This window comes from Seriola dumerili, unplaced genomic scaffold (assembly GCF_002260705.1).
Source record: "Seriola dumerili isolate Sdu_G_001 unplaced genomic scaffold, Sdu_1.0 BDQW01000191.1, whole genome shotgun sequence".
Lineage (NCBI taxonomy): Eukaryota > Metazoa > Chordata > Actinopteri > Carangiformes > Carangidae > Seriola > Seriola dumerili.
In genome coordinates this window covers 7,208,736-7,227,368 of record NW_019174446.1, presented here as the reverse complement: position 1 = coordinate 7,227,368, position 18,633 = coordinate 7,208,736, and the positions used below count along the sequence as shown (strand labels likewise).

Here is an 18,633-nt window from a genome sequence, read left to right as displayed (position 1 = left end):
TGTGTGTGTGTGTGTGTGTGTGTGTGTGTGTGTGTCTTATAGTCTCCACATTTTATTTTTAACTGCCTTTTTCAGTTTATTCCAAAATCAATTAGATCAATTAGAAATGAGATCATTTAACACCCTTACCTGTAGAATATTTAGCTCAATATATAATTGTCTAATTACACTTGATATCAGGTGTTAGCTGTAGGCAAACATGCCCCTCTGCAAGAGAGCCGGTTCATCATTTGCATTAAATTCTGTGTTGACTCTGTTTGTCCAAATGGGGACGATTGAGAATGAAATGCACAGGATTGACTTTTAGCATGAAGGCAGAGAAAAGGAAGTGAAGGGCCCACCCCTACTGAGTCCAGTTCCTGGTTATCACATGTCAAGTTCTTCTGCTGCAGCAGATGAAGTTACAACAAGCCAGGAGCAATCAGGGACACCACACCATTCACTAGTATATTATCAAGAAGAGCAAACATATTGCTGTGAAGGTGGGTTGACCTCCAGTGTCATATCAGCATGGTGGAAATACATCTTTGGCACTGACCTGCTCACACCCTTTAGTATATCATGCCAAACAGTTTGTATCCAATATGATGGGAAACAACATGAAATCAGAAAAACAACTATTATACTTTCTAGATTTATCTCTTTTTAACATATGTAAATATATATAACTCCTTCCATTGAGGCAGATAGAGTCAAACAAATAAAAGTTACTGGACTTTGTAGTGAGACTGTGTTTGTTAAATACTGTTTCCAAGGTTAAGAATAAATGCTCAGTCTCAATGCTGATCCTGCAGTTTGAATAAAACTGATAAAAAAAGCTAAATCAATGTTTTCCAAACACTAAAATGTTTAGAAAAGCTATGTCTAAACTGCAAGTTACATTTTTGGCAAATCATCTTTGCAATAGACAGTGTAAAATACTGGACTGCCAAAATCATCATATTTCAAATTCTAGTGGTATAACTTGGTAGCTTTGAATGCAGTGCAATTACATTTCCATCCAGCCTAATTTGCACGACTATTATCATGAAATAAGTGAAGATATCTGTCTCAAAAAGTTGCTAAATATGTTGGAGACTGCAGGGATTAAAACCGAAAGGCGTACGTGTGTATCCTAGTATGTGTGTGTATGTGTGCGTGTGTGTGACCCAGTACAGAAGGGAGTAGATGGGTTAGCCCCAGCTGGGTTGTGCTTTTACGTCTGAGGAAGCACAGAGGGGGGACACAGAGGTCAAGAGCAAACTGTTGATACTCATTAGAAGCTGCTGTTGGACTCAGGCAAAACTAATTACCACAAGCTGAACTGAACCAAGCAGGAATGAACTCAGCTGCACTGAAGGGTGCTGTTTAATTCATGTGCATATCAACAGAACAGAATAGAATAGAACAGAATAGAATAGAACAGAACAGAACAGAATAGAACAGAATAGAACTCACGGCTGGCAGAGTTTGATGAGGTCCTGGTCGGTGGTGGCCGGCGGCAGGCCTCTGATGTACAGGTTGGTCTTACTTAGCTGCTCCATCAGCCCTCCTCCCTGACCTCCTCCTCCACCTCCACCTCCACCTCCTGTGGTGCCGGGGCTGGGCGGAGCCATGGGTTGCGGGGGAGGAGCATAGGACTGCTGTGGAGAAAAAGAGAGGGAAAGGTTAGTTTAGGTCACAACACAATGAAAAATGCATTTTTTTTTCTAAGCAAATCTAATGACGCCAAAGTTATTTTCAGTTTCTGCCCCTCAGTCCTCCCCATTAAACAAAATCTCTTCTTTCTACTGAACTCACATCCTTTTGAATAATCTCTTCCTGCATCAAGCCCCACCGCAATTTCTTGATGCAACAGGAAGCACATCAAATTAAGGAAGCAGGATCTGTGTAATTACTAGTGCCTATTATGATTATGGCACCAAGTTTTACTATGAGCTTGTATCATTAACAATTATAGGCTGTGATGCATCTTTGCAGCAACTTCTACTGCTTTAGTTAGCTTTGATGATACTGCAATAAACATTGGTATTCAGTCGGTGTCATCATCATGACTGGAGTGACCTGCTGTAAGTTACAATGCTTTCATGTTGTGGATCAGGAAATGTTTCGGGACACTGGCAGCTTTCTTAAAGATGGGGAGGTTTTCAAAGTGTTGATGGACAAAAGGCTCCGAATATGTGTCCTCTCTCTGGTGCGTGCGTGTGTGTGTGTGTGTGTGTGTGTGTGTGTGTGTGTGTGTGTGTGTGTGTTAGCACAGCACAGAGAGATGAATCAACACAGTAAAAATAGAAGAAACCATCTTGACAGGTCATTTAGAGAACAGTATCTTAAAATGTGATCATTTAACTTGTTTATGGATCAAAAAGATCCAAAAACAATGACATTTTCTCGATACACGTGATCTTCCTTCTTCAAGGTACCGTCATCTATTTAAAGGAAATCTGAATAGATGCAAGATTGCATTGGATGCATTTACTGTCAAGCATCCCTTCATAGGGGCACAAACCAGGCCATTCAGTGTTTAATTCAAGTCTGGGCATTTTATCAGCCCTAACTTACTCAAACGTTTCCAATTAGCCTCTTCTGTCCAATTACACAGCTCAGTACTGACTAAATGACTTAATAAGATGACCATTTCTGGGAGGGAGGAAGACTAGTCTGAGGATTAATGAGGGTTCAGGTGGGTTCAGAGTGCACGCCTACCCCTGCCTGCCCGCAAGCTATCATTTCAAGTTTGGAGGAAGTAAAACAGTCTGATGGCTCATGTGACGACAGCGTTCAAGAAACACTCTGTCTGCTGCCTTGATGTCTGGAGCAAAACAGCCACAGCGGCTCGACAAAGAAGTCCGGTCTCAGCATCGGTCCTACTGTTGGGAACTGGATGGAACAAGTTCAAGATGATCACAGGCTAGTTGCACTGTGTGCCATGATGACGAGTGAGAGAGACAGGCAAAGACAGAGGATGGAAGGGAAGGGTGAGAGACAGGTGAGACAGGAAGAGCGTATGCGCTTGGATGTATACTGTATTTGGCAGTGTGTGTGTGCTTGTGCGCAGGCATATGCTAGAGAGTGCCTGTGTGCTTGTGTGTGTGTATTTTGTGTGTGGTTGTGTGTGTGTATTTTGTGTGTGTGTGTGTGTGTGTGTGAGCCGGTGTTTGTGATAATGACAGGTTGTCACCACACAGCAATGCGGAGCCTGAGCCAGCTCTGATATTAATCCATTACCTGTACTTCCCTCAACTGGCACACAGTTCCTGACACACACACACACACACACACACACACACACACACACACACACACACACACACACACACGCTGGCAGCTCAGAGACGACAGCACTAACAGGATTCAGCACATGTACAGGAGACATGCAGCAGCAAGAGGAGATAGTGCTTGTGGAACAGTGTCATTTACGGGCCAGTGCCTTACACTAACAGCCCAGAATGAGCATATACACTTAAAAATAAATAAATAAATAAAAAAAACTACAGAGAAGAAAAAAGGAGACACTGGGCAATACTTTATTTCAATGGCTGTGACAAATACTACTCTTTCTTGCAAGTGTCTCCTTACACCAGTTTCCAATACAGTGTTCACTGACAAAATATTGTCTCTTAGTCTTAAAGCTATTGATGATGCAAATGTAAGAAATGCAAAGCGCTAAAATGGATTTAATCTTCTTAATTATTCAGAGATGTAATTGAAAAATTAAATTAGTTAGTTGTCAAGCAAAACTGTCACTGTGCTGATCTATTTGCTGTTTTTCTTTCTGTTTTACTGTAAATTGATTATTTTTGGTATTAATACTCCAGGCTCGAATAAATTTTTTTCTTTCTTTTTACTATTTTCAGACACTTTATACAGTGAGTGATCAATCAATATTAAGAATAATCATTAGCTGCATCCCTAAATATCACTAGAAATAGAAGAATTTTATCGATTCACGAGGACTGGCTTGTCATATGTACCAGCTTTCTGCACTTCCTGTAACTTTAAGAAAAGGTTAACTCACATTTTTTAAATTAAAAAAACATTTTTTTTATTTGCCAGAAAACACACATGCAGAGAAAATAATCAAATTTCCAGACACTCCAGAGGAGCTTCTGAGCACTCAGCAGTGTGTGTGATTTGCGTTCGCATGTATTGATTTGCGTTCGCATGTATATGACTGTGATCATGATAATGAAAGCCTGAACAGTGTTGAGGACTGATTCAATATGAGCCTCTTGACAGTGGGTTTGTTTACCGACCACCCCTGAAATATAATGATGATGATGGGAAGTGTCAGATACAAATAAAAGACCCCCGGCTGCAATCTGAAAGAGAAATACCATTGAAATAAAAGCTAAAACATGCTAAAGATAACACAAATATAAAGCCAGCACATGCAATATATACACACACACACACACACACACACACACACACACAGACAGAGACACACACAGTCAGCCTTATCTATGTACATTTATTTTATTCCACTGTGATGTGGAACAGAAAAGAGCCTTTCTTCATTCCCACATACACACACTCAGATGTCCAGGTATGCACAAATGTACAAAATCTCTCCGCTTTCTCTAACTCGCTGACACAACTCACACACACGGACACACACAAACACACACACACACCTGATCAAAGGTCTTGCCCAGGGAACCTCTTTCAGCCAATTTGTGCAGCTGTCAGGGTCTGGGCGATAGTGAGCTGTGTATGTAATGTGTCAGACACTGTGATAGGGAATCCTTTGAAACATTAAAATCTCTCTCTCTCTTTCTCTCTCTCTGGCATCCACGCTTTCTCTCCTCTTTTACCTCTCGCTCACTGTCAAATTTAACTCCACCATCGCTCAATCTCTCGCTCTTTTCACCTCTATCCCTCCACTTCCCATACACTCGCTCTATATCTCTCCCTCTCTCCCTCCTCTCTTTCTCTCTTTTAAGGATTACTCTGCAGTCGGGCTGTGTGGACTGAAGGCTGCATCTCAGCTGGTATTGTTGATACACTCAGTACAGTGGAGCAGCTCTCGCAGTGGGGAATAGGCTCAGAGGCAGCGACACAAACTGTCACACAAAACAAACAGTCATCGGGTTTTTTCGTACATTTCATGCGCGGCTGAGCCTGTGAACAACAACGCACTGCACAACGCTGCTGCACGCTGTCATATATGTGCATGCTGCGACTATCTGATGAGCATATATGTGACTGCAAAGAGGAAAACAAGTTACTTATCCTCAAGACACTAGAAGATGTTTAGAGCACATCTTCAAACATTTGCCTTTCACTGAGCTACAGTGCAGCTGTCATGGCATCACTTGCATCACCTTGAACAGGTAACAGACTGTTGGTCTGCGTATAGGCCCATTCATGACATACATATTTGATCTTGCCTTGAAACTTGTTTGTTTATGGGTGAAAAAATAAAGAAATATCCCTAAATAAATGAGTGGAGAAACATAATGAATGCAGATGGATCCCAAAGACTTGTTGAACCTAGACCGAAGCATATTGAACCCGCTCTGTAGGGTCACAGTGGCCAAACACCTTCAGACACTTAATGTTGCTTTTTTTCTTTAATTTGTCACACGGATATCATCAGTGAATCCAATAAATATTCATTTCATCTTGGAAACAACTGCTTGCTTTGGTCTGATTTGGAGAAACGTGGTTATAGAGGCTTACTGACATAGTGACTAGACTCGTGTGGGTAGTCCTGCTGACTCCTGTGTCATAACTGTCTACAGACCGTTTCTCTTTTGTGGAGCATTTTATTTTCCAAATCAAAGTAGACGGTGCCACACTGCTAATTAGCTACAATAGCTTCCTCTGTTTTGGACTCTTCTGCTCCCAGTTCCCTCAAAGATCAGCACAGTCAAGATGACTCGGGCTGATTTGTTTTGCCTCTGTTAGTGAACCCCTGCCACTCCAACCCCCCAACCCCCCGGTCCTGATTTTTGTTTTTGCATACTGAGGCTCAGTGTGTCTCAGTGTCTTGCCACTGTATCTATGCACATTGCAGAAGAGAGATGCCAGAGGTAAAAGAGCCGCAGAGAGACACAGACAAAGACAGTAACAGGGCTTGAGAGCTTAATAGCCAACAATGAGCCCATTGGTTTGCTGCTATAACTCAGTTCCATACATTTTAACAAAGCATCTCTGGCAATATGCTCCTCCATGTACATTTAATATGATGTAACACATTCTTTCTCACAGCTGTAGGCGTGTATGTATTTATATATATATATATGCAGACATTAACACACATTCATCGCAGGATCAAGCTTAGCAGCATTTAGCAGGGTCCATTATAGTAGGAGGGATGGAAAGATTCACTAAGTGACGATATGGAAGCACAAAGGGAGGGAAAGGAGAGGGAAAAGAAGTTGCACAGTCCCAGAGAGGGGTGAACTTTAGGTGAAAGGTAGGAAGGGAGGGATAAAGAGATGGAAGAGAGAGAGAGAGTGGAAGAGAAGGCGGCAGAGAAAGGAACAGCGAGACGGTGAAAGAGAGATGGCTGATGAAGAGATTTGAGTGAGAAGGAATAAGAAGAAAGAAGATGGGACATGGGAGAAAGGAAAGAGGGGGACATGGGAGAGCGGGTTGTTCCGGCCTCTTCTGATGCTTCCTGAAACACAGAGGAAAGAATGCGGGCTATTTTTAGGTCCAGTGCTGAGATTCTCTCTTACTGTCAGTGCCTCTAAACACAGCAGCGGAAGGGTTTAAGGAAGAGCTTATGAATACATCGGAATGGAAACATGGCTCCCAATATACCGTCTCCGTTTGGAGATTACACAAGCAGCTAAATTAAGCCTTGGTTATTGCTTCTGTCGGAAATCTTGAAAAGACAACAAATCTTTTCAGGGATTTACAAAAACTTGATCTTCAGACTGGCATGTCCAAGTCTTGCTTGATTGGAAAATGTGACTTCAAGGTGTTGCAATGACAAAAAAGAAAAGAAATACTTACAATAATCTGAATAAAGGAAGGAAATAGCCATATTTAAGTTTGAGGAAACAGAGGAGACTGCAGAGAATTCAGTTAATGCTGTGTACAGGTATAAAAAGCTTTCTTGGAGACAAGCCTAATGATATCCAATACAGGATACTTACAGGTCAAGTTAAGAAATGTGTAGGCTAGAGGTATAGCCTGTGATTAGTCTGGGGGCGTAAATGATATGTCTGGGAAAATCACACCAGAGGGTTGTGTAATAAAATTATTTCAAAGTCCAAATCCGTGACCAGCTCAGAATTCCTGGAAAAGGATCTGCACTTCTTTGAGTGTGTCCTTAAAAGAGGTGCACTGATAATCAAGTTTGTGAGACTAATGACAACCATACAGTGTCTGCATGTTTCATTAAGTCAAATGTAAGGCTTTTAAAGACCTCCTTTCATACCAGTTACGATAACATACCAGAAACAAATTTGCAGTTAAAGTACATGTCAAATACCAGTCTTTGTGATTGGGGTTATTTGTCACTGGACAAAAACATACCACACCAGCCGCTATATTTTATAAGTGTAATACTAGATGTTACTATACCCTTGAGCTAATGCAGACATAATTATCGTAATTTAAGTCTGGTTAAGGCTTTGAGGGCCTGCAGACACACTGCAGTTTTTTGAGGCAGAAATAACTGGATATCATGTTTTACCAGGGTGTCTGCAAGTTTCATCAGCCCATACTCAGGATCATTGTACGGTCAATCAGAATGGAAAATGATCACTTTAATTAAATATGCAGAAAGCTTACCTATCAGGATATAGTCTGCATGGCCTATTTAATATCCCATCAGAAGAATGGTGCAACAACATGAAGCAGTAAATTAATACTATTCAATACACACTGTAGCACAAGAAGAAAAGACCGCTGGTACAATTGTTCATCTTCATCAAAATGCTTCCCTTGTCTATCATAATAAAAACCTGTCTCTTTTCAGCTCTTCCTAAAATAAAGTCTTTGTTCTGGTATTTTAGAACTGGCGGGGCCATGAAGCCACTGTCTTCTTGTGCTCGCTGCTTGTTCATCTTTCCGCCATTACATTTCATGTTCTTCCATTTTCACTCTCTCTGGTCTTCTTGTTTATATCTCACCTCTCTCCTAATTTCCTCTCCTCTCTCATCACTCTCCCGGTCCCCTTCCCAAACAACTCCTTCCCTGTCTCTGTCTGTCTCCTCAGAAAATCAGGTCGTCTAGGTTGCTTCCCAGTGGAACGCCATGTTCCAGCTGTCTACCTCTCTGTCTCTCTTGTTAACATCGGCAACAGCAGCATTAACAACACTTGGGCTGTCATAAACAAGTTGCACAAACAACCCAGGGGGACATCCAGTTTGGGTTCGGTGCTGACTGACCTGGTTGAGAGATAAGGAGATAAGGAGATGATGGAGAGCAACTGTGGTGATTTTTTGAACTCTCAGTGAATTCCTGCGGCTGTGTTTTTGAGAAGGTCAGAGGCCTACACCTCAGAGGTTGGGGGGGTATGAGTGAGTTTAAAGGAAAGCAGTTTAACTTGGGATTGATTTGAATCTGCAAGGCTATTGTTCTTGGGGTCAAAGCTGAGTGAATGTTTGTGTGTGGGGTTATGAGAAATGTTGGTTGATTGTTGGTGAAAAACCCAAAAAGCTTGTGCAATAGCTTTCTGTATTTGAGTAGATTCTACTGTAATGTAATACTACATATGATGTTGGTGCAATTCATCTTTAAGTAGCTCTATGTTGAGTCAGACAGCAGTCCACTCACAAACCACACAGCAAGAGGAGGTTGTTTGAAGATGGGTTCATGTCGAATGATGTATGGTCAGATTATACCTTTATACAGTAAATACAAATAAATTACATTGTTTTGTTCATTTGATAAGAATGTTAAAAGTATTTTGACCAAAAGCTAAAACATAACATGGAAATGTAATGTAACACTGGTGGAGTGTTGGCTCAGTGGTTTTCACCATCACCTTACAGCAAGTATGTCCAAGGTACGAATATTGGCTATGGAGGTCAAGATGGTGGGTGGGCACGTAGCGCGATTAACTTTCATGGAGAAGCATGGATTGAAAATAATTTGGGTCATGCTGAATCATTCAATTTTGATGTTCTTGTTTGGCGTTAGAGTTGGTGCCCCAGTGTCCTCCCAAAACAGGGACGGATGTTAGGGACATTTTCTTGCCCTGTCTGACCAGGAGTTGCAAGTGGAAGGAAATGGGCACCATTTCTGGATTTGCTGGTACTAGCTTAAATGGAATAAATGTAGTGGATGAATTCTGGGTACTGATGGCCAAGTAAGGATTTTATTTACTTTTCCTGTCTCCTTTAAAATAAGTAAGTTCTGCGAATGCACATATCTCATGCTGAACATATGTGTACTATGCACATGTTGGCTCAGATTCAAGTCCTTGCTAAAGTGATTTACTTGCATATGTTCTGTCTTTGCTGTGATCAACATTCACTGTGACAAACAAATCTAACTACATTAAAGCGGCTGACCTTACGCCGTCTTTCTAAAAAAGAAAAGAAAAAACCCTTCCTGAGTGACGTCCAAGAAAATCATTCCAGCACATTACTTCAAAACCCACCCGATGGTTTTTTTTCTCCATTTCTCTGAGTATATTAAAAAAAAATCATACACTACATTCCTCTTTCTTAATTGCATGACCTCTAGCATGCAAGTTACAAAAAGGAAAAAAAAAACATGCATATTGAAGAGGAGCTTTGCACAAAGCTCTTTTATTATGTATATTTATGCAAATGACACGTTAGTTTATTCAAGAAAGTCTCTCTTGCTCCTCCTCTCATTACCCCCTGGTCAGTGTTTGAACCCTGCAGTATGCATGATGAGCAGCAGGAGATGGGGTTCCTGAATGGTGATTGGTTTTATACAAAACCTATATACGAGGGAAAAGTATGAAGGTTTCATTGCTCTTCAATGACTCCCCTCAAAGTTTAAAATTAAGCAATGTTAAATATTGCAGAGGTCTATCAGCAGCAGCTCCACTTCTTTGTCACCGCTAATGAACTCTGGATGTCTCCTTATATGGTGAACTGTGTATTCCTACCTGCCGCTTATCATCCAGCAGTGCTTCTATCCCTCTTTATCTTTATCATCTCCTCCTTGCATATTAATAATCTCATGCTGCCCTCCCATGTCCCTCACCTCTTCACTGTTCTTGTCAAACATTTTGCTTTTCTCCTCCTACATAATTTCATCTCCTCGTGTTTCGTCTTCAACTTTCTACTCATCTCCATACCTCAGCTGCCGACACCCTCTGCCCTCTCCTCTTTTTCTGGCCCATCATCTCTTTTCCTCTTGTCTCATCTCTTCCTCGTACTCACGCTCCTCCTATCTGCTGCCCCCCCCCTCTAACACTGTGCTGGAGATTAAAATATGAGGAAACAATCAAGCTCTGGCTCATTAGCATATGAACGGGGGGCTGACAGGCAACTGCAGGCACGACAACAGAGCCCTGGAAATCCACCGCGGAGCTTTTTTTAATCCCAGGAATGACTTTTTACCGTATTTTTGTTGAATGAGACTGAACAATCCTCTGCCAGTCCTTTCAGGCAGTCAAATTACCATCAGAATAAGAGGGCATGAGAATAAGACAGAATGCTTATATAGCATCAGGTCAAAGAATGGAGACTATAGAATAAGTGTGCAGACAGAATAATGTTTCTCCACGGCAACAATGAGACGCTAAAAAGATAGGAATTGGCGTGTGTGTCTGTATGTGTGGGTGCATGCACTTGTGTGTTGGGTTTGTCTTCTCACAGCAACAATGAGGAACTGAAAAGATAGCAATTGGCATGTGTGTGTGTGTGTGTGTGTGTGTGTGTGGGTGCTCGTATGTTAGGGTGGATGGGTGGGGGGGGGTGTCTACTCTCATTAGTGAATCAATTTAAATGTCACTATAAGCACGGCAACAACACAGGTCATGACATACAGTATATCATGAGGCAACAGAAATGGGAGTGGTAACTTATTACATTACTGGAACATAGTGAAAGTTGCAGAGGTGGAAGTTATGAGAAAGCACAGTCGGGTCACTGCCAGTCTATATTACCACACTTCAGTTAATATTGCTGCTCAAGTTGTTTGTGTCCCATGATAAACCCATTGAAATGAAACATCACATTTTCAAAGTGATAAACACACACATACAGCACACACACAACACCATGTAGCAGACCACATACTTCACAACATAAATGGAGACTTTAGATAAACCTGTCAGTTATAATAAGACTAATAGTCTAAAGCCATGCTAGCAGCTCTTTAAGGCGGTAGTTTGGCACAGCAGTGCTTTGAGCTAAACACTAATGCTGCATTCATGCCATGTTGGCAGAATGGTAAAAACAAGAAAAACATCCCTTATTCTGACTTGCGGTGTTCATGCATTATTCCAGGGTGGTTAGCTCTAGTGCTAACTTTGGAGTCACATCAGATAAACAGCCTAAATTAGCTTCTTTTGTTGTCTTATGTATTTGTAGCAATTCATTACCATGTGAAACCAGATGCAAACAGTCTATGGCTCCTATAAAATGAGCTGAATGGATGGTATTAGTTTCCTAATATCTTCAACTGAGAATTACAAGTTGCAGGCTGACGTGAATGGATTTTCCCAATCGGCTGCTTCTAATTATGGTTTAAACGATATGACCTGAACACAGTGTGACAGCGGGGTATACTCACAATGGCACAGTTAACATGCAAACTTTTGGCAGATGTACTGTACAGTCAGGTACCTCATGGGAAAGTAGTCGCAGATTTTGTACTCCACTATATGTTCACCAGCTTATTTTGGCCTGTTAGCATGATAACACTTGCTAAATAACACTAAACAAAAAGTAGGGCTATAGCTCAGGTATAAAACACAGATGTCTGCAATAAATGTTATAACAATCCGTCCGATAGTAAACTCTAGAAAAACTACTATGTTACGTAAGTAGTCCATTCAATTCTTGTAATTTTTAAACTGGGAATTTTCAAATTTACAAATACACATCCATCTCCCTACAATGGTAGGATGTGTGCTAGCACTCAACAACAGGACACAGCTGAGCTGCACTGTAAAACAAAGCCACGGTTGATTTATTCTATTCCACATAATCTATGTTAATGGAAGTCATATGAAAAGACTGTAAACAAGAACTCCTGTTTAAGGTCATTTCACTGAGCTATGGAGGCCAACAGAATGTGAAATTGTGAGACATGTGATGGTGCAGTAGGCGCCTGCACATAGATTATTCAACTCATATGATCCTGCATGGGGACTGCAGGGTTTACTGGTAATTCCTCTTGTAAGTGAGGCGATGTTACTGCGTCAATGCACCACTACATCTATATACAGTCTTGTCTAATGTAGTAACAGGGTTCTCTGTGCCTCTCTCACTCAGATCGACCAGGTCTGATTTAAACACAATTATCTTTACCTTGTCTGCTCTCGGGGTCACTGACCATTCATTATTACTCTGCTTCCTTCCTCCACTGTATCCCTCGTTCCTTCCTGTTTCTCTCTCTGCTCTAATTAAATTCCTTCATCAAAAAGAGGAGTAAATAGTCAGGGAAAGAGAGAAGAAGAGGAGGGAGGGGTAGAGGGATAGATGGAAAGAGGGAGGGATGGAGGAAGAGATCAGAGTGTAAGAACATATTGAGCGGAATCCATGCCCGCTGTCTGAGATCAGATGATGACCTGAGGATATCTAGAGGGAAAATCCATAATAGGCCATCTGAACAAAGGTAGAGCTCAGTCAAATCATTATGTTTTTTATTTCTCAGGTGGAAGATTAGACAGAGAGAAATACATAAAACAGTTAGTCAGTCAGACTAGAGGTACATAGCAAATGATTGGACACACATGAGTTATATCCAATAATTTTACACTCAGGACTTTCATTCAGAAATGAACCTCTAAAGCGTGCACTTTACTGTATACTGAAACTCGTGATTTATGTTCTATGCACTGTGATTCAACAGTACCTTAGTGGAGTCGACTGCCAAAACAAAATGCATCTGGATTATGACTGGACCAATATAATATTGTGAGGGGATGCCGCACCATTTTCCACAGGAAATTCCATGTGCTGAAATACTGAATGGCAGCATGAAGTAACCCCGGTGTTAAATACATTTAGGTCACTAAACCGTTTCAACTCTCACTCCTCCTTTGTCCCAGTGAGAGATGATACACACAAGCTCACATTTATAATTCAGAATCCAGTATTGAGCCATTCATCAAATCAGAAAGAGACATGGTTCGCCCATTTAAAAAAAACAAAAAACAATGACTGAACAGTGAGTGCAGCAGTCGATGTATTCACCGATCATAACCAAAACACTGTGTGTGCTTGAATTGATTTAAAGGCCTGATCAAATTACCTGGAAAAGGTTAAAAGTATCCATTACCGACTAACATGTTTTTGCTATTGAACACATGGAGAAAAAGGGGAATGCAGCTGTAACCTGGAGGCATAAAAATACCAAAGTATTCAGTGCGGAAAAACCCATCTTAGACGAAAAATATCACAGTGAGCAGATGCAAGGTAAAGAGCGGCAGTGGAGTGAGCAGAAATAAATCTCTCTCGAATACGCTTTGCTGATAGAACATATCCCTATCTCTGTCCTTCCTTCACTTTAGCCTTACGAAAAGATCAATGCAACTTTGAGGACACAAAATATACAACCAGGCCTGTTTTTTTCCATTTAAATTCTAAAAAGAGTAGAATATCAAAACACTAAAAAAAAAAAAAAGAAATCCACGATCTTTCAGAAGGACAAACATACAGTGGTAAATACCCAATGAAACAAAAAGGACTGCAGAGGATAAAACCAGAAGCAAACAAATGCAAAGAAAGAGAAGACATTGTGAGGGAAGGGAAGCACGTATGACAAAGGTAAATCAAGGCTGGAGAAGACAGGAGAGGAGAAGACAAGAGAGAAGCAGAGGAAGGAAGGAAGGCCACCAGAGAGGTCACTTCTGCTGTTAATAATTTATCCTTTAAAAACCAGTCTCAGGCTTTAATTGGCGCTGTGGCTTAATCCTGAAACACACATACACATACACCTCGGGGAGCCTCTTAGCAGCTGTGCTCCAGCTAAATTGGCTACAGTATAGCGGCGACAGCAGCGAGTTCCCTCCAGGTATAACACAGTCAGCCAAAACAGCAATAGCAGGCCTGCCAACCACGTCTCATGAATCTGGGCGTGACACTTCTCAGCTTCTATCTGTCTCACGCTCGCTGTCATGCTCTCAAAAGAAATCTTACGGCAAATCAAAACGACAAGACGTTAGTCCCTCGGCACGGTTGTTAGCTTCATAAACACCCGGCTCACTTCAGTTGTAATCTGCATTTAGCTGAGGAAGACATCGGAGGCTTTTTGCTTGACTTGGATTTAAGTCATTCATTTGATGATTTAAGGCTTGACTAAGTGCAGAGGAAAATGACAGGTCGTGCTTTTGCCTTTTCAGAGCAAGTCATTACTGTCATATGATAACCCCATAATCACAATTTGTTCTTATTTTTTGTGTGTTCCTCGCTATGCCAACATTACTCACTCAAAGCCCTTTTGTTGTTTAAAATCTGCAGAGGTACTATTGAGCAAAATGCGAACTTTCTGTTCATTACTTGAAAAATAGTTAACGTGCAGCCGTTTTCAATCTGAGCTTCAACGTTGTGTGTATAGCAACAAATAACATCAGCGTAAGTAGCCTACAATCCATTCCTCAACAACAGAGTAGATCATGTGTCTTTTGCATTCTTCAGTGCGCATGACGCACGTCTTAACTGCTTCAACTGTGTGTTTTGTCTCATTCACAGTACAGAACAAAAAATATCTAAAGAACCATTTACAGGAGCCTCAATCAGTGGATGTAAAGTTAAGAGGACGAGGAAAACATCTGAGGACAGAAACTTCCCTTCATTCATCTTTATTGGGTTTTATGTTTCCGACGCACTTTTTTATTGCCATTAAACATCCTGCTTTGTTCAGACAAACTACAAGAACAATCTACAATAAATGTCACGCAAACTGTTTAACATTTATCCCTTCCGGCATTGCCTTCTCTGAGCGCTGTCCAGCTGAAGGCACTCTGGCAGCATTATAACTGTGCCTGAAGGTTGATGAGCACCATTTACCGCCCCCATACCCTATCCTCACACATCAGCTCTGCTGGTGAGATAAGCACTTTGGCCTTCAGTTGATCCGAGGGGAAACCCTGCTATCTGTATCAGATCGCCTCTCATATGCCAAGATTGTACCTTTATATGAAAATTGAGACATTCTGTGCAGCTAGTAGAACACTGTGTCTGTTGCATTTATCAGTCACAACCTGCCTGATAAACAATATAAGTCAAAATGAGTATATCATCAATAAGTATTTCTGCTGTTATTATGCCATTCCTATTTATGTATCATGTTTTTTGTTTTTTTGTTTTTTCCTTTTTTTTTTTAATTTGATTAATTTAATTTTTGACCTTCAACTAAAAATGTATTTCATGAATGTGGTCAAAAGGTTTGTTTTTTAATTTTCTGCATGTGTGTTTATTGTGACTATTGGGTATCAATATCCTTGGGTATTAGCAACACCCAATTAGAAATTCCTCATTATTTCTTCTCCTAAATAATCCTGAAGGCAAGAAGCTTCACTTTCTTGGCTGTCACCTGCGTCACAACTTAGAAAAACGTTTATCTGTCGCTGCAGTTGATGCCACGTTCAATCTATGAATCGGATGTAATTAACAGTACAGTTTTTTCCATCCGGGATGCTAGGTGACAGCATGCAGGTGACCGTGGTTTACCAATAACCCCCAATGTGTCACCTCAGAGTCTGCGTTATTGTGAATTGCATTTCCACCTTGAGAATTTGATTTCCAAAGTGAGATAAAAACTAGTCCGAGAGTCGCTGCAGTCCAAAATCACCCAGACAGCGAGGTTATCAGCCAGACCCCGGCACCATGAGAATACATAGTGTCTCCCAAATCCTATTGTACCATGAAATGTCACAGCACATTAGCTACAAGAGGGATTACCCTTCCTTGAAAGTAAAAGAGGGAGGGAGGGAGCCATTGAAGGGAGATAGAGAAACAGAGGGAGCAGAGTTATACACAGGGAGCCTGTGGGAATGTGTATGTGAACACATGCGGGTGCATACAGGTAAGTGTGGGATGAATATAAACTAGTTCATAGTCTGTAACCTGTAATTGTATTTGTATAACCTTGCTAACTATTATATATTTCCATCATATATCCACTTTTCCTTCTCTCTTCTGTTCCCACTCCTTTCCTTTCCTCTCTCCTCTTTTGTGCCACTGGTCATGATAATCTCTAGATCTTGATTTGGCTATGTTTATGAATTATGTACACACACACACACACACACACACACACACACACACACACACACACACACACACACACAGGCACTCACTACATACAAACACACGCACACACTACATACACACACACTGCTTATCTATGACTGGGAAGTTGAGCTAGGTTGGCAGCCTGAGACCAACAGCTTGTGGCTGTACTATGGAAGAAAGCAAGAGTCTGTCTCTGTTGCTTTGTCTCTGTTTTTCCTCTCTACTTTTGTCAGCCCCCGTTTCCCTTCTGCCTGGGTTTGTCACTCAATCTGTGATTCAGCCGGACTTCCTGTCTCTGACTGACTGTTGTAAAGACTGTATGTTTTGAAACACGAGGTCCAGCCTGACTCCATTTTCTCACATGTTATGTAGTGTATAGGTCCATAATCTTATTTTTACATTTTTGCAATGTAGAATATGAATAAGCTTTCTTGGGCAAGAAAACCATAAGCATGCAATAATAAAAAGTGTAATAATAAGAACTGTGGCACCCCGGCGATACAGCTCTGACAATATATATTTCAGAGCGCAGTCAGAGGGGTATTTGCGGAGAGCAATTAGAGTGAAGACTGTTGAGGATATACAGTGTGATCCAGAATGGGAAAGTGACATATGGATTTGAAGAAGTTCAATTTGTCAGTGACAAAGGCAGCTGACTCGGCTGGTCCCCCTTGAATGAGGAGGGGATTCCTCCTAGTACCAGGGAGATCTTTGATCCAAATAACTCTCCTCTTATAAGCTTATTTTATAAGCTCTTCATATTTCCCTCTGCCCCCCCCCCCCCCCCCCCCCCCCCTTCCTCTCTCTGTCTTATCTGTGCCTTCGTCCCCTCTCACTCTGACCCTCTCCTTTATTTCCTCCACTTCTCCTCTGCTGTTGCATTTTAACTTTTTTGACCCTGGCTGAACAAACCACCAGACACCTCCTCCAGACTGTAACCCACACCACCTGGGCCTGCTCCACCGTAGTGTCTTTGTGAATATGAGTTGAGCTTTAGGCTCAAGTGGGGGGGGGGGATCACAGTGTCCTTATGTAATGTGCATTATGCTATGATATGTACTCTCCCTCTTACATATACGGTGTGCCGCTGTGCCCGCTGCAGTGTTTCTGTGAGAGCAACACAGCTACATGTATGTGAACGTGGCACAGTGGGAGTGGGCAGAGAATCTTTATTGTATTTTCAGTTGTATGTTCCTCTGATTCTTCCTTTAAGTACCGGCCACTCACTCACCCAACCCGATTTTAGAACCAGATTTATTTCTGGACAGTACACAGTACACGGACACAGTCACAGTACCCCATAACAACAGATATCCATTACTGGAATACATTGACTTTTGAAAATAATCCTTTGGATCAACTTACTGCAGTGCAATAAGAAGACCGGTTGCAGTTTCACCTCTGTCTGGTAAGTATTTAATCCACTATGCTGCTTTTGAGATAACTAAAGCAAAACTGGAACGTCAAATTTAGTCGTCAGTATGATCACTTCAAATATTGGACGAGAAACTGGTGGCAAATGCACCCATTTCAGCATCTGTTGAATCTGTCAGACTGAAAATAATATCATCAGGTTTCATCTGAATTCTGCACAGAACAAAAGATAATCTGCAGTTATTGTACGCCTTGTATGCAGGTGGGTCTCCCTGCGTACTGATGTGAGTGTCCCCCACGTCATTGATTTCTTCTTGAGAGAGACAGGGAGGACTAAGAGAGACCTCAGCTGAGAGGATAATTCTAGGGTTGGTATTGGTAAGAGTGCTACAGTTAGTATTTTCTGTCACAGCGGTGCACTGAATGCTCCTCCTGTTGTACTCAGAGCCCCCACTGCATCTAATCTAGCAGTTGACAGTTGCTGTGTGTGTGTGTGTGTGTGTGTGTGTGTGTGTGTGTGTGTGTGTGTGAGTGTGCGTGTATGTGAATACATGATTTTATTGCATATACAAATACTCACAGTACATCTCATTTACACCTACATACGTGCCTGTATGTTCTGAGTTTTTACAGTCACCATAAAATGGCATTTTGAATGTCTCACAACGTGATGTTATTTGTAGAAGACATGAACCAGAGATGAGGGATTAGTCAAAGTGAAGCGAAAGAAAACCAGACTTATTTGATGGGAGGAAAGAGTGGGTTCAGGATTTTCTGTTTTCCACAGAGTAAAATTAATGGGATTGTAATAAAACTATAAAAGTGACAATGTATATATATCCATTAATATGTAACTGAATACCTGATACCTGCTGCTGAATATCTATGTAAGAAATGTAATTTGTTTATATTAAATTATGTTACAACA

General features: G+C 41.3%; 1 protein-coding gene across 4 annotated transcripts in view; it reads right to left on the bottom strand.

Moving 5' to 3' along the window:
* Positions 1–18,633, bottom strand: part of rbms3 (RNA binding motif single stranded interacting protein 3) — a 115,912-nt gene that overhangs the window by 82,218 nt on the left and 15,061 nt on the right. For all 4 annotated transcript variants that reach the window (XM_022753348.1, XM_022753351.1, XM_022753349.1 and 1 more), the window contains exon 2: positions 1,438–1,622. In XM_022753348.1, coding sequence (XP_022609069.1) covers positions 1,438–1,622 — 185 coding nt within the window. The remainder of the gene's footprint in view (positions 1–1,437; positions 1,623–18,633) is intronic.